General features: G+C 33.6%; 2 protein-coding genes across 5 annotated transcripts in view; both read right to left on the reverse strand.

Moving 5' to 3' along the window:
• The window catches only part of LOC107665513 (protein phosphatase 1 regulatory subunit 29-like), a 153,808-nt gene extending 144,443 nt beyond the window's left edge, over positions 1-9,365 (reverse strand). For all 3 annotated transcript variants that reach the window (XR_001631558.1, XR_001631559.1, XM_016456422.1), the window contains exon 1: positions 9,267-9,365. The gene's annotated coding sequence lies outside the window, so the exon portion shown is untranslated. The remainder of the gene's footprint in view (positions 1-9,266) is intronic.
• Positions 9,366-9,700: 335 nt separating this feature from the next.
• The window catches only part of LOC107665528 (beta-1,3-N-acetylglucosaminyltransferase manic fringe-like), a 19,519-nt gene continuing 14,312 nt past the window's right edge, over positions 9,701-14,907 (reverse strand). The window contains exons 5-8 of one of the 2 annotated variants that reach the window (XM_016456441.1): positions 12,929-13,014; positions 12,599-12,764; positions 11,448-11,533; positions 9,701-10,234 (exon numbers count right to left, since the gene is read on the reverse strand). In XM_016456441.1, the coding sequence (XP_016311927.1) occupies positions 10,138-10,234; positions 11,448-11,533; positions 12,599-12,764; positions 12,929-13,014 (435 nt within the window). In that variant the 3' untranslated portion in view covers positions 9,701-10,137. Of the gene's footprint in view, positions 10,235-11,447; positions 11,534-11,633; positions 12,145-12,598; positions 12,765-12,928; positions 13,015-14,907 lie in introns of those variants that run through there. The other variant, XM_016456442.1, reaches the window with a different exon arrangement.

Consider the following 14,907-nt stretch of genomic DNA (forward strand, 5'->3'; position numbering starts at 1 on the left):
AATAAATTATATTTTGAAGCATATAAAAATAGGAAACCAATATTAGAAATTGCAATAATTTCACAAAATTTAATTTTTATCAAATAAATACAGCCTTGATGAGCATAAGAGACGCCATAAAAAAAAATAAAATAAAAATTTTACTGATCCCAAATTTTTGAACGGCAGCATATATATATACACGATTTTTAATGTTTTAGTCCAATGCAATAATAACTAGCATACTTAGGAAAAAGAAAGCCCTTTCTGGGTCAAAATGACTGGAACAAAAAATGAGGGTTATTACAAAATATTGCATCTTGTTCATGGTCCTAAAACAGCAATGTTTGATTATTTTGTCTTATCATTTTGTTCCCTCTCTCCTCACAAGGTCATTTCGATCTGACCCAAGCTCTTTGCCCTTAGCATGCAAGTTAAGGTGCGAGCATCAAATCCTGAACTTCAGGGTTAAATCACAGTATTGACCCTACAGGGACAGGGACAAAGACAGCACGAACTGAGTCACTGTGAGTCCCCTTGAAGAGATAGAAGAACATACACTATGACAGCCATGTGTTTGTGTGACGTCCATGACAAAAAAAATAAATAAATAACCGGTCCTTTTGGTCTCACTGAGTCGTATTTTTTGTTTCTGGGGCCTAAGATTCCCTGTTTGGAGGACTTTTTCTACATCACGGTTGGTCCAGAATTAATTGGAACAAGGGTTAGAGGGTCAGTGCTGAAGAAATGACCTCTGCTTCTTCTGTCTGGCTTGAGAAAACAGGAAAAGTCCCATTTCAGGCAACTGAAAGAGTTTCAGAGTGAAGGTGATTGGCAGTCCTGCACTTGCTATATCTCTGAGGGCTATCAGATGGAACAGGAGCTATTCTGTTCTCTAGAAGAGCACAAAAAGCCTCTGGATGGATTTATAGAGGCAATACGGTCAGGCTTTTTTTGTTGCACAAGGTCCCCATGTGAGCTGTCCTTTGAGAAAAGCACTACAGAGTTTCAGTGGAGGGTTATACAGCTGCACTTTTACACAGATCAGGTGTTTTGGGTCATGTTGCTTTTAACTGAACATGTAATCATTAAGTAACCAGTCAAGAGTCATTATACACAATCTCACACTGATTCGGCTTAATAAACCTATAAGTCATGTGATCACCTTAAAAAGTGTTCTTTAATCAAGAAAATGTCATTAATAGGTTAAAGAAAAACTTGGTTTTAAATCGATCTGCAGTCTGTCAGTTTATTTATTGGGCCTCATCTATTAAACATGAGTAGAACAAATTTGCATAAATCGGTTGTAAATTGACGCAATTAAATCAAATGTAATGACAATTTACGCAAAATTAGTTTTACGAATTACACCGAAATCTGTTTAGCATGTTTCACGAATGAGGTGCAATGTGCGCATATGGTTTTGGCATCGATACAAACGACAATTTCACAACTTCATGTTAACAATTTTTTTGTGTGTTGTTGCTTCATTTGGTTTTAAACCCTTAAAATGTGTTTTATAAATTGGTAAATATTATTTATAAATTAAATATAAAATGTATAAATTTATATTTAAACATACATATTATACATATACATAAATATATACACATACACACACACACACGTATATAGATATATAAATATTTAAAATTATGATTTCTATAAATATTACTAAACATTATAAATCACATTTTCATATTTATAACAATTTTTATTGCATTAAAATGCAACTGCATTGATGAATTTAAACAATATTAATAAATTAAATACAAAGAAAATATTTAATTTTACATTTTTCATTAATTAAAAAGCTAAACCTAAAAACGATTTTATAAATGAAATATTAATTAAAATATTTAAAAGTCTAATAAAAATATATGCAATAAATTCTGTTTATATTTAAGAAATAATAATTCCCAATTTAATTTTTAAATAATATTTATAATTCCATTTATTTTCATTAATTGAAAATCTAAACTTAACATATATTTTATACATTTAATGTGAATTTAAATATTTATAAACTAAATAAAAACACGTAATAAAGGATATTATAAATAATATAAAATGTAATAACCTATTTCATTTCACATTTAATTTATATCCTATTTTTACATATCAAACAAAATCTATAAATATTTATAATAATTCAATTTGTTTTTATCAATTAAATAGAAAAATATTATTTCTAAATTAAATATACATTAAAATACATAAATCTTCATTTATAAATATTATGAATTTTTTTTTTTTTTTGTCAATTATTTTAATTTAAATTTTTTCTATTAATGAAAACTCTTAATGCAACACAAAGTCTCATGAAAGACTCATCTAAACCCAACACAAATGTCCTGAGGATGTGTAGATTTTTAAGACATGCTCTCACATTGCAAAAAATGTTCGACATTAGCTGGTTATAAACAGAAACACAGTGAGCCGAGGGTTTTCTTGCACTCTCATAGAAAGGTCTGGTTAGAAGTCAACGTGTGTCTCTGGGTCTGTGAATGCCGTTGAGAGGAGAACGGTTCCATGGAGATGAACCCTCAGCGGGCTCTTAGAGTGAGGGCCACTCCACCGCTCTCTACTCTGCCTCTCACTGCCCCCTCCATTATCAACATCAACTGATGGCCGCTACGCCACAAATGGCCCCTCAGAAAAAAAGAGAAAATACTTTCAGTGAGAAGCCTGCTGCGAGAGCTTGTGTCTTCATTGAGATCGCATTGATTTACCTATTGATTGTTTTGTAGGGGGCTGCTGGGGTCATACGGGTTCAAGGCGCGATGGCTATTGATTCCCAAGAGCTGCAGCACCACACAGCTTGTCCGTGTGAACCGTGGCATTGCTAAGGTGCTTTCAATACATCCAGCCTCAGAAAGAAATACCAGGCTTTTTAAAGCAAGTTTAAACAACAAATGACCAATGTGATCGCTTTAATATCTCAACTGTTTCTCCAAGACAGCGACGAAGCAGATATACCTGATCTTTCTCTCGGGAAACAGAACTCGGAAATCTAATGTATTTAATGTATCTAGAGTTTCGGAAGAATCTCAAAACACCAAAGTCTGCAAAAATCAGAGACTTTGTTATAAACGTAATTAGATTTCTCCCAAGGACTTTCAAATTTAGACAAACTTGATACTTCAATGAAACATTATTGAAATCTCATGAGCTCCGGAAGAGCAATAAAACTCAGATATCATCAAGATACTGGTATGTCAACATGTTCATCAAATTTCAGTTGTCATGGCAACAGCAGTCTAGTCATGTACCATAAGCACCAGTAATAAAAGATGAATCTCAAGAAGAAATTCATTTCAACCACAAATCATAAACTATTATTATTATTATTATTATTATTAGAAAATAATAGAAAAAAAATTATATTTAAAACAAAATTTAAAAGAAAAATGGAAATGAATTATTTGGATTATACAATTTGTATGAATGCTAAAAACATACATACGTTACCATTTTATTATTATTAAATTATTATTCGATTTTTAGGACCATTCAATTATTTGGACAGTAACTTTTCAAGAATATTGAAAATCTGGAAAAATGTACTGCCTAAATCATAATAATAATTTATGAAAATACAAAATGTATATTCAAAATAAAAATGATTTATTTGAATTATAATATTTTAATTAACACTGAAAATGTACTTTACAATTTAAATAATAATAATAATAATAATCGTAAAAATTATGAAGATTATTGGAAATTTTGAAATAATTTAATGTTTTTTTAAACCATTACATTATTTTGATTGTACATTTTCATGAATATGTATTATTATTATTAGTAGTAGTAGTAGTAGTAGTAGTAGTAGTAGTAGTAGTAGTTGTTGTTGTTGTAGTAGTAGTAGTAGTAGTAGTAGTAGTAGTAGTAGTAGTAGTTGTTGTTGTTGTTATTAATAATAAATTATTATAGTTAAAAATAAAGACCATTTCATGTATATTGAATACTGGAAAAAAATTACAACCTAAATAATAATAATAATGTGAAAATTGTGACATTATTGACATATTAAAAACATTATTCGATTATTATTGGAAATTATTAAATAACAATTTAAGTTTATTTTTAAAACAATTAAATTATTTTGATTGTAACATTGTACATTTTCATGAATATTGAAAAATGTAAAAATTTATTACTATTATTATTATTATTAATGTTGTCGAACATTATTAAATAAATATTTATAAACACATTAATGGGAATGACAGCATGGGTTAAAATGAAAGGTGTGCTTCATAATATCATACAGACTACATTCATTATATTAATTGATGGTACTTATGTAAATGTTCCTTATGCGAAATGATTTCTGTTTTAAAACTTCAGTTACGGCCCAGACATCTTTAGGCAGTTTCCTTGAGTTTCATTCTCAAATAAACGCGCACACGGATGTAGCCTATTGAGAGCTCAAGCTTTCAGTGCCAAGTACACAAACACACATAAACACTGTTATCAAGCTGCAGGGCTTTCATTGACCAACACATACGACATCAAAACGCTTTCTCTTCTCAACCTGATAGATCCACTCGGAATGAGCAACTGCTGGATGTCTTTACACAACGGTCTTTGAAAAAGTGTCTTTTCTTTCCGTTTATTTATTTAGACTTCTGTGAGTTGGGTTAACGTTAGCCAGGTGAGAATAGTCACGTTCGCCCCTGCTGGTAAAATTCGTAACTACACCATAACAGAATTAATTTGAAATATAATTTATTAAATTAATATATACTTATAAATATTATACATTATTTATTTATATATTTAGTTTATATAAAATAATTTAGTGAGATTTAAATATATTTCATATAATATAACAATCTGCCTACAAAAAAAGTGTACTGTGTATATTTATTATGTATATATAAAGAAACACATACAGTAGGCCTATATATTTTGAAAATATTTACATGTATATATTTATAGTCATATAATTTATATTATATATAAATACATTTAATATATAAACCTAACATTTTTCTTAAATATATACATGCATGTGTATTTACAGGTGCATCTCAATAAATTAGAATTGTCGTGGAAAAGTTCATTTATTTCAGTAATTCAACTCAAATTGTGAAACTCGTGTCTTAAATAAATTCGAAATATACACAGTACAGACACATATATTATGTAAACATAAACCTTTATTTAGGATGCCATTAATCGCAATTAACCATTTGACAGCACTAATATATATATAAGCAGGGCCATCCTTAGGGGGGTGCAACTGGTGCTGTAGCACCAGGCCCCGTGCTTGAGGGGGCCCCCATGGCGAACAGACCGAGGGGGAGCAAAGGAACGCGATTGCGCACAGATTAGCTCCCTGGAACGTGATTGCGAACAGATCGAAGGGGGCCCCGCTCCCTAACTCGCACTGGGACCCGCATCAGCTAAGGACGGCCCTGTATGTATTTTTGTATGTATGTGTGTGTATGTAACTATATTTATATCAATAAGTGACACTTAAATATATTTTGTATGCTATAATATAATGTCATCTACCTCCAAAAATACATTTGTTCATTGAGAGTAAATGAATATATTATAAACATATACTAAAATATGATTACAGAATTTATTGGGGGGCGGGGGGGACAAAACAAAAACAAAAACCTTCTGAAAAGTGGTTTGACCATGACTGTAAAACAATAAGACAAGAGCTACGATTCATTTCAAATCAAAAACACAAAGATCCAGTCAACTCAGAATAACGCTTAAAGCACTCAGAACTTCTGAAACAATACAAAAACACACAGAAGAAAAGAAATTGGATTATTATAACAACACACTTCAGAAGATGGAAAACACAATTGATCACTAATCCCAACCAATTAAAAGTCCTTGAAAAATTTAATGCTCTTGAATCATGTAGCAAAAACAACCAAAATCCATTAGATTATCCAATAACCCAACAAGAACTTATTGGAAAACTGAAATCCCTCAAATGCAAGAAATCCTGTGGCCCTGACAACATAAAAAATTAGATGCTTAAAAACGGCTCTCCTGAATTTCAGATTGCATTACTCAAACTTTTTAACTTGATTTTGAGTTCAGGCATTTTTCCTGGGGTCTGGAACACAGGACTCATCTCTCCTATCTTTAAAAGTAGAGACAAAACAGATCCTAATAACTACAGAGGGATATGTGTAACCAGTAATTTAGGAAAAGTATTTTGCTCTATAATCAACTCTCAGATTTCATCTTTCTTAAAGCAGCACAACGTAATCAGCAAATCTCAAATTGGCTTCCTCCCTAAACATTGAACCACTGACCATATTCACACACGTTAATAAATGAACATATACACCAAAAGAAAGATGGAAAAATATTTGCATTCTTCATAGATTTTAAGAAGGCTTTTGACTCCGTTTGGCATAATGGATTGTTTTATAAAATCATTCCAAGTGACATATAGGGGGTAAAATATATGACTTAATAAAAAAACATGTATAACCAAAATAAAATAAATGTGCAGTAAAAATTGGACAGCAAAGGACAGACTATTTTTCTCAACAGCGAGGAGCGAGACAGGGCTGCTGCCTCAGCCCGACTTTATTTAACATATATATCAATGAACTGGCAGATCTACTGGACCAATCAAACAGTCCAGGACTACAATTATTCCACACAGAAGTCAAATATTTACTGTATGCAGACGACTTGCTAATTCTATCTAAAACACCAGAAGGTCTCCAGAACAACCTTGACATTTTAACTAAATACTGCCATGATTGGGCCTTAGACGTCAACATCCAAAAAACTAAGATTATGATATTTCAGAGAAGACACAGAAATCTAGAACATAAACATATATTTACTTTAAACAACACCACACTTCAACATGCTTTACAATATAATTATCTTGGTCTGGTTTTAACTGCCACTGGAAATTTCAAATTGGAAATTAAAACATTACTTATAAAAGCCCGCAGGGCACTGCACGCGATACGAACAAAATTATTCAAAATAAACATCCCCATCAGAATTTGGACAAAGATTTTCGATAGTGTCATACTGCCTATTGCCCTGTATGGAAGCGAGATCTGGGGCCCAGCGAGTAACTCCAGTCATAAGGACTGGCACAAACACCCTTTAGAAGCTCTGCATGTAGAGTTCTGCAGAAGCATCCTTCATGTGCACAGAAACACACCTAATAACGCCTGCAGAGCCGAGTTAGGCCGTCTCCCCCTAAATCTAATCATTAAAAAAAGAGTTCTTAAGTTCTGGATCCACTTAAACTCTAGTTCCAGGGCACTGCACGCGATACGAACAAAATTATTCAAAATAAACATCCCCATCAGAATTTGGACAAAGATTTTCGATAGTGTCATACTGCCTATTGCCCTGTATGGAAGCGAGATATGGGGCCCAGCGAGTAACTACAGCCATAAGGATTGGCACAAACAGCCTTTAGAAGTAGTGATGTGTCGTTCGCGAACGAGCCGGCTCTAAGAGCCGATTCTTTGTAGCGAACGAGAAGAGCCGACTCCCGTTGGGGAGAGCCAAATCTTCAGCCGGAGCCTTCCATTTTAGGCCAATTTAGCAAATGTGAATGGTTTGTGTGTTGGTAAGCAATTTTTTATTTAGTGTTTTCATAAAAGCCTTATTTTTATAATCGGGGGACACAAGCTCTGAAGACTGCGAGTGTAGTGGTACAGGCCAGGTACACAGAGCGACAGAGAGACGGGGGAGCCAGATGATTTAAACCTATACAGTCTATGATTTAAACGCAACGCGTTGGTTAAGGTAATGGTAGGAAGACACTGCATTGTTGCAACATCGGTCCCATCAGAGAGACTTCTCAAAAACAAGACAAATAATCACAGAGAGGTTATTATTTGCAGCCTTGAAGAGCATAAGAGACTATGAATAAATAAAAATTATTGATCGCAAAGCAGCACACATATAAATATACATAAATACATATATTTGATTGTCTTGTCTAAAATAAATAGCATAACATTATTTATATTGTGTTATAATTGTATATTAAATAAATATATTATATAATATATTATTTTCCTTTGAAAAAAAAATTGTGACACTTAAATATATTCCGCAATACACATGTAACAATGTAATATAATAGTTACAATAAACAATTTAAAAGGGCATTTAAAAGCGTGACGTTCTTGTGGTACTGTGGTGGCATTATAAACCTCCCTGTGTCTCCCGACTACAAGATGAATACGAGCGTGTGAGGGCTTTTATTATCTCCAGCTGCTTTTATGGCCACACAGATCAGGTGGTGAGCAGACTGCAGAAAATGAGATTGTGAAACTTCTTCTCTGGTTGGTTTGATTTGGTCTACTGAATGTCACAAGTGGACATAAAGACTTATGGGGCTGAAAGAAAACTTCCCAAATTTGTGTTGTAAAACAAGTAAAAGGGCCATTTAATACTATACTGTAATACTTTGAGGTAGAAAGTTCATCGGAACTTGGGAAGAAAAATGAATATGGCATTTCTCATTTATATGTACGCATATGCTTAACAGATCAATAGCATGCATTTATTCAAAGAGGTCTATATTAATAGTTATAGTTATATATAGCACACTCATCTCAATAAGGTTCACAGGTTTGAGCACAATGTTGCCAATAAAATAGAAAATATAAAATGAAAAAATAAATTACAAATATATTAATTTACATAAAATATAAGGCAAATTGGTAGCAGTATATTTATATAATATTCTAATTTGTTTTATATTTTATATAAATAAAAACATATTAAGCATGATTATCAGATAAGAAAAAACTTGTGGGGTTCATGTCAGTGCTTCTGTCATTGAAGCAAAAATATATGTTAACTTTACTCAGATTAGGCTGCTGATAACATCACATGTAATGAAAAATAAATAAACACTAAATAACTAAAAAGTATTTGCACTAGTAGATTTAGACTATCCACTTGCTAAACTAAACAGAAATCCACCAGCTAAAGAAAACATTAAGATGGCAAGAAAGAAAGTCATCAGTCAAACACTCAAATCGATCATCAAATATTAAACTTATTAAAATGCTAAATAAATAACATTAAATCAGTTTTCCATAGGTCCATTCACATGATCAAAGTGCACTCAAAAGTTCATCAAAGGCTTTTCAACACTAAACAAGCCAAGCCAAGTAAATACTCAACTAATCCAACATATAAACAAATACAGGCCAATATTTCAAAGGTTTCAGCTTCTCCAGCCCAAACATAAGCACTTCAAAGGGTAATCAGCCACCAGCAGACATAACACAAAGAATCAAACTCACTCAGGGGAAGATGCTGTGATTGGTTAGGCCTTACATTGTATAATCCACACTGGAATTATGCTAGTTTGTTTGGTGTGCCAAACTCTCAGTTTGTTCACATTGACCACCTCCCACTTGATTGCTTGATTCATTTGATTGGCAGGTGGTCTTAAAGGGCCAGTACCCACAGTATGTCAAGACCCTGTCTTAAAGGTCTAATGTAGAGTCTAATGTTTTTCTACATTATCTGTCTAATGTAGAAAAACACACACAAATACATCACAATACATATATTTGAGTTAGGAAATCATTCAGATTAATTATACAGGAAAATAATCTTTATTTATCTAAAACTGTATGAAAATGTATTTCAAAACATATTTTATTGGATATCCACTTATGTGCTTCATTTAAATCATACAGTACAAATATATTACAGTAATCAAAATGCGTGCAGTGCAAATACAAGAATACGAGTGATAATAGAAAGAAACAAATTTGATTACCATTTCGAAAACTTTTGATTTGAAATTTTTCAAAACAAATTCATCAAGTTAACTGATTTTAAAGCATTTTACACTTACAAACAAATATACAGTGCATTGACAGAGATGTGTTATTTAATAATTACAAATATATTAAGTATTCAAGGAATCAGATGATCATATAATAACTAAAATGTGCAGCGTGTAGACAGAAGTTACACTTCCAATTTCAATAACTGATGGCTCAGTTAAAGGTTGAGGTTTCTCAGTTTCCTCGTTTGACCAAAATGCAGTGCTTTCAGCTTTTGTTGGCTCCTTGGACTTTACAAAACACAAATGTTTTGTAAGGACACTATGCATTGAAATTGTCACATTATACGTAATTATTGTCCAGTTAGCCTGTTGCATCATGGGAGAACATGTTGATTCCATGACAAGGCGCTTTTGAGGGCTACAGGGCACCAACTTGTTGTAGGGTAGAGAAGACAATGGACTGTCCTGAATCTGATTTTAAAAAAACAGAACAACATTAGCTAAAAACATCTTAAAGGGATAGTTTACCCAAAAATGAAAATTCTGTAATTAATTGCTCACCCTTATGTCGATCCAAACCCGCAAGACATTTAGTTCATTTTCGGAACACAATTTAAGATATTTTTGATGAAATCCGAGAGCTCTCTGCCCCTCCATAAACAGCAAGGGTCCTACCACGATCAAGGCACAGAAATGTAGTAAGGACTTTGTTAAAATGGTCCATGTGACATCAGTGGTTCAACAGTAATTTTAGGAAGCTATGAGAATACTTTTTGTGCGCAAAGAAAAAAAAACAACTTTCTTAAAATTACGGTTGAACCACTGATGTCATGGACCATTTTAATGACGTCCTTACTACATTTCTGTGCCTTGATCTTGGTAGGACCCTTCCTGTCTATGGAGGGTCAGAAAGCCTTGGATTTCATAAAAAATATCTTAATTTGTGTTCCAAAGATGAACGAATGTCTTGCGGGTTTGGAATGACATGAGGGTGAGTAATTAATGACCGAATGTTCATTTTTGGGTGAACTAACCCTTTAAATGCATCATATTCACACTCTATGGTGAGTTTTTAAAAGTCATAGATTTAAAAAAATGTTTAAAAAAAAAAGTAAAAGGATTTGATTGTTTTATGGGTTTGGCTTCAAGCCATGGTTGAAGTTTGAGAAATCTTAAGCAGGAACCGAACTTTACTGGGTCTCAAAAACAAGTATGCATTATCTCTTGAGGAAAACGCAAAACCTTTTAGCCTGTGAAGAGTTTGGCAATACATTCAGACAAATGTATTCAGATTAAGCAGATTAAGATGTACAAGGAAGTGCTGCCCGTAAGAGATGTCTGCTCATGGAGTATGTAAGCATGGATTTGTGGTGATAACAGAAAAGGCTTGGATGTTTAATGCTAGCACAGGCAGAAAGATGTGTGAGAAGATACCGAACTCACTGTGGTAAGCATATTTTACAGATAAACATATATTAGCATGAAATTAGATTTCAGGAACTTTAATAGAAGGATAACATGCTTTTACACAAGTTAAAGCGGCTTTATCTTACTTTAACTATAATTTGTCTTGAATGAACAAAGGAAAGTGGAGTTAGCGGCAGTATGCATCATAATTTAGTCATAAATAACAAATCTGTATCCACAGGGCCTGTGGGTGTGTGAAGGTGTGTGTATGACTAACTTGGACGGATCTTCATCTTTGGTAAAAACTCCTTTTAGCTCAACACTGTTCATTTTATTCTCGAACCATCCGTAGCTGAGAGTCACCTTCAGTGTTAGAGGTCGAGAAACAAACAGGAAGAATAGATAACATGCTGTTAGAATTGAAAAGTAGTCTGATTTTAACTAACATCTCATTTTGGCCCAAAATGTGTTTTTTTTTACAGCTAAATATATTAACATCCAGTTCTTTGAGGTAAAATATTGGCATCTAGTTATTTTTTGTTAAAATAGCATCCAGTTCTTTGAGGTAAAATACTAGCCTTCAGTTCTCTGTAAAATATTAGCATCCAGTTCTTTGTGGTAAAATATTAACGCTCAGTTCTTTGTGGTAAAATAGTTTTTTGTTTGTTTGTTTGTTTGTTTTGTGATAAAAGATTAGCATCTAGATTTTTGTGATAATATATTAGCATCCAATTCTTTGAGGTCAAATATTTGCCTTCAGTTCTTTGAGGTAAGGTATAGCATCCAGTTTTTTGGTGGTAAAACTTTAGCATCTAGTTTTTTGTGGTAAAATATTAGCATCCAGTTTTGGAAGTGAAATATTAGCCTTCTGTTCTTTGGTGTAAAATAGCCTGCCGTTCTTGAAGTTAAAATTTTACTGTCCAGTTCTTTGAGCTAAAATATTAATATCAGTTCTTTGAGTTATCTGTAGCATACTGTGGAAAGAAAAGAAAAACATTTTCAGAAGAAAATTTTAATAGTTTTTGTCTGCACTAAGGTTGCAAAATATGCTAAGTTGTTGTGACTGCTTGCCTGAGTGATTGTTAGCACTTTGCAAGGTGGATGCTAAGGTATTCTACAGTAGATGTTTCTAGGGCATTGCTAGGTGGTTGCTAGGTTAGTCTAAGTGATTGCTAGGGTATTCTAGGTGGTTCAAAACATACTTAGAAAATGATTCTGATCATTTCTTTTCAACATTTAGCATGATTCGAGCTGTGGTAAAGTTGCTATATGCTAAGGTGTTGTGAATGCTTGCCTGAGTGCATGCTAAAGTATTGCTAGGTGGTTGCTTACTAGCCTAAGTCAAAAGATGCTATCATTAATTTCCATACCAACACTTCAACACTTAAATACAAGCAATACTAACAGCCACCACACCAAAAATCTCACCTGTTTTGGGATATCGCTAGGGGCAAGAAGAAGTAGGTTTTCCAGATGAGAGTGGAACATGTTGCTATGGACCATTGAGATTCCCAGATGCCTCTCAATTATAAAGCCCACCGTACAGTCATCAGGTAACATGATCACAGCGGAGGTCTGCTCGAACCTGGGACCACTGCAAATAGAGATATGCGACTAATACATATACTCTCAATTTAGACTCATTGCTGTCTAGGAGAAACAATTGAGGTACCTTTTGTGATCAAGACACAAGTACCAACATATGCATGACATGGCCTCAAAATCAAAGTCAAACACACACGCTGAATCAGGCTTCACCTTGCCCAGGGTGCCATCTTCTCTGCCAGCTTCCTGCTCAGACAGAAACCAGCCCCTCCTGTGGCGAACCAGAAATGGACATCCCTCTGAAACAAAACAGAGGAAAAAGCCAACCAGTCAGCTTCCAGATGAGCTCTATAAATTCTGCACATACATGAAAATTTCAAGAAAATATCTTGCATTTTCATGTCTTATCACTACAGTTCCTTATGATTAAAGAATCAAGCCTCTAAAACAATCTGAAGTTCTAGTGGTGCAATCGGTCAGTGTGTGATAGTTGTACAGCAGAACATGTGGAGACTCGCTGAGGTTTTGTGTAAAAAGCCTCACCTAAAGAAGGTATTTAAGCAAAAAGACTTGCAGATGAACCTCAAAGCAGATTTCTCAGAAAACTTTGAGCAAAGGGTAAAATATATACTGTAATTCTTACATTTCATACATTTGAAACAAAAAATACTTATGGGAAAATTATATTATGTAGAGTAATTATGTAATTTCATATATTTGAACTAAAACATTCATTTATAATATTAATATATAATGTAAAGTGTCACTTATTTTGTTCCTGAATGATTTAGTGTTCATCATGAATGAATCAGTTTAATTGATTCATTGGCTCATTCATAAAAAACGGTCACCTCTTTTGTTCCTGCATGATTCAGCGATTTTGAACGAAGCGGTTGAATGAATGTTTCATCGGCTCATTCATATAGACGGTCACTGTTCTGTTTCTTCATTATTCAGCATTGTAAATGAATGTGTTGCGTGAATGATTCAATGATTCTATTATAAAGACGCTTGTCTTCATTCCTGAATGAATCTATGCTTTTGAATTAATCAGTTGATTCATAGACATTTGTCGCCACCCACTGGCGTAATGTAACATATAAAAAGAGTCTAAATACCCACTACTAATGCCAAAACTGTTGTATAAAATGTATTTAAATTTCATTCCATTTTAATGTTCTATTTCCCTAAATTCAAATTTAAATCACTTTCAACCATGAATTTGTCTCCCTCTGTAAGCTTTTCACTGCTCTTCATTTCTTGGCTTTCCTGAAATTCTGAGCAGGTTTGTTTTCCTGTGGGATTCTGTGGAGCAGCATAAGCGTCAAGGGCATAAATCTGACCATGTCTATCTACTCGTCCCCCCATCCGTTTATCCCTTCCTTCATTCCTCCATGTGGCCGTTACCCTCAAGGTAATATGCAGCCCTTTTCTGTCCTCTCTGTGCTCAGTGTGAAAAGATGGATCTCAAAATCATAGTTATTGTTGGAAAGGGTTCAAAGACACAAAAATGCTGGAAAACCAAAGAATTTGTGGGACCTGAAGGATTTTTCTGAAGAACAGCAGTCTGTTTAACTTTTCATAACAAATAAGGGACTCATGAACAACTATCACAAAAAAAAACTAAAAAAAAACAGCTGTGGATCATTCAGGTAACAACACAGTATTAAGAATCAAGGGTATGTAAACTTTTGAACAGGGTCATTTTTATAAATTCAACTATTATTTTCTCTTGTTCCTGTGGGATTCTGTGGAGCAGCATAAGCGTCAAGGGCATAAATCTGACCATGTCTATCTACTCGTCCCCCCATCCGTTTATCCCTTCCTTCATTCCTCCATGTGGCCGTTACCCTCAAGGTAATATGCAGCCCTTTTCTGTCCTCTCATCCTTTCGACCGTATTCCTCCCCTGTAGGGAGATGTGGCCTGTCCAGCCAGACATATAAATGTGGACATAAACAACACAGAGGACACACAGAGAGGCAGACAGGACGGATCAGGATGTGTTCACCAGAACGAAACAGCAGTTTAGATTCAGCAGGGCTTTGAGTGTCCAACTGAGAAAAATGAAGCAGACAAAATAAATTTGTAGAGAGTAACACCAGAACTAAAAAAGGGGGAAAAAACATTTTTTTTTTATTAAAATGTTTTCAAATAATAATAATAATTATTATTATTATATTTTTAATATAT

This window comes from Sinocyclocheilus anshuiensis, unplaced genomic scaffold (genome assembly GCF_001515605.1).
Source record: "Sinocyclocheilus anshuiensis isolate Anshui unplaced genomic scaffold, SAMN03320099.WGS_v1.1 scaffold543, whole genome shotgun sequence".
Taxonomy (NCBI): domain Eukaryota; kingdom Metazoa; phylum Chordata; class Actinopteri; order Cypriniformes; family Cyprinidae; genus Sinocyclocheilus; species Sinocyclocheilus anshuiensis.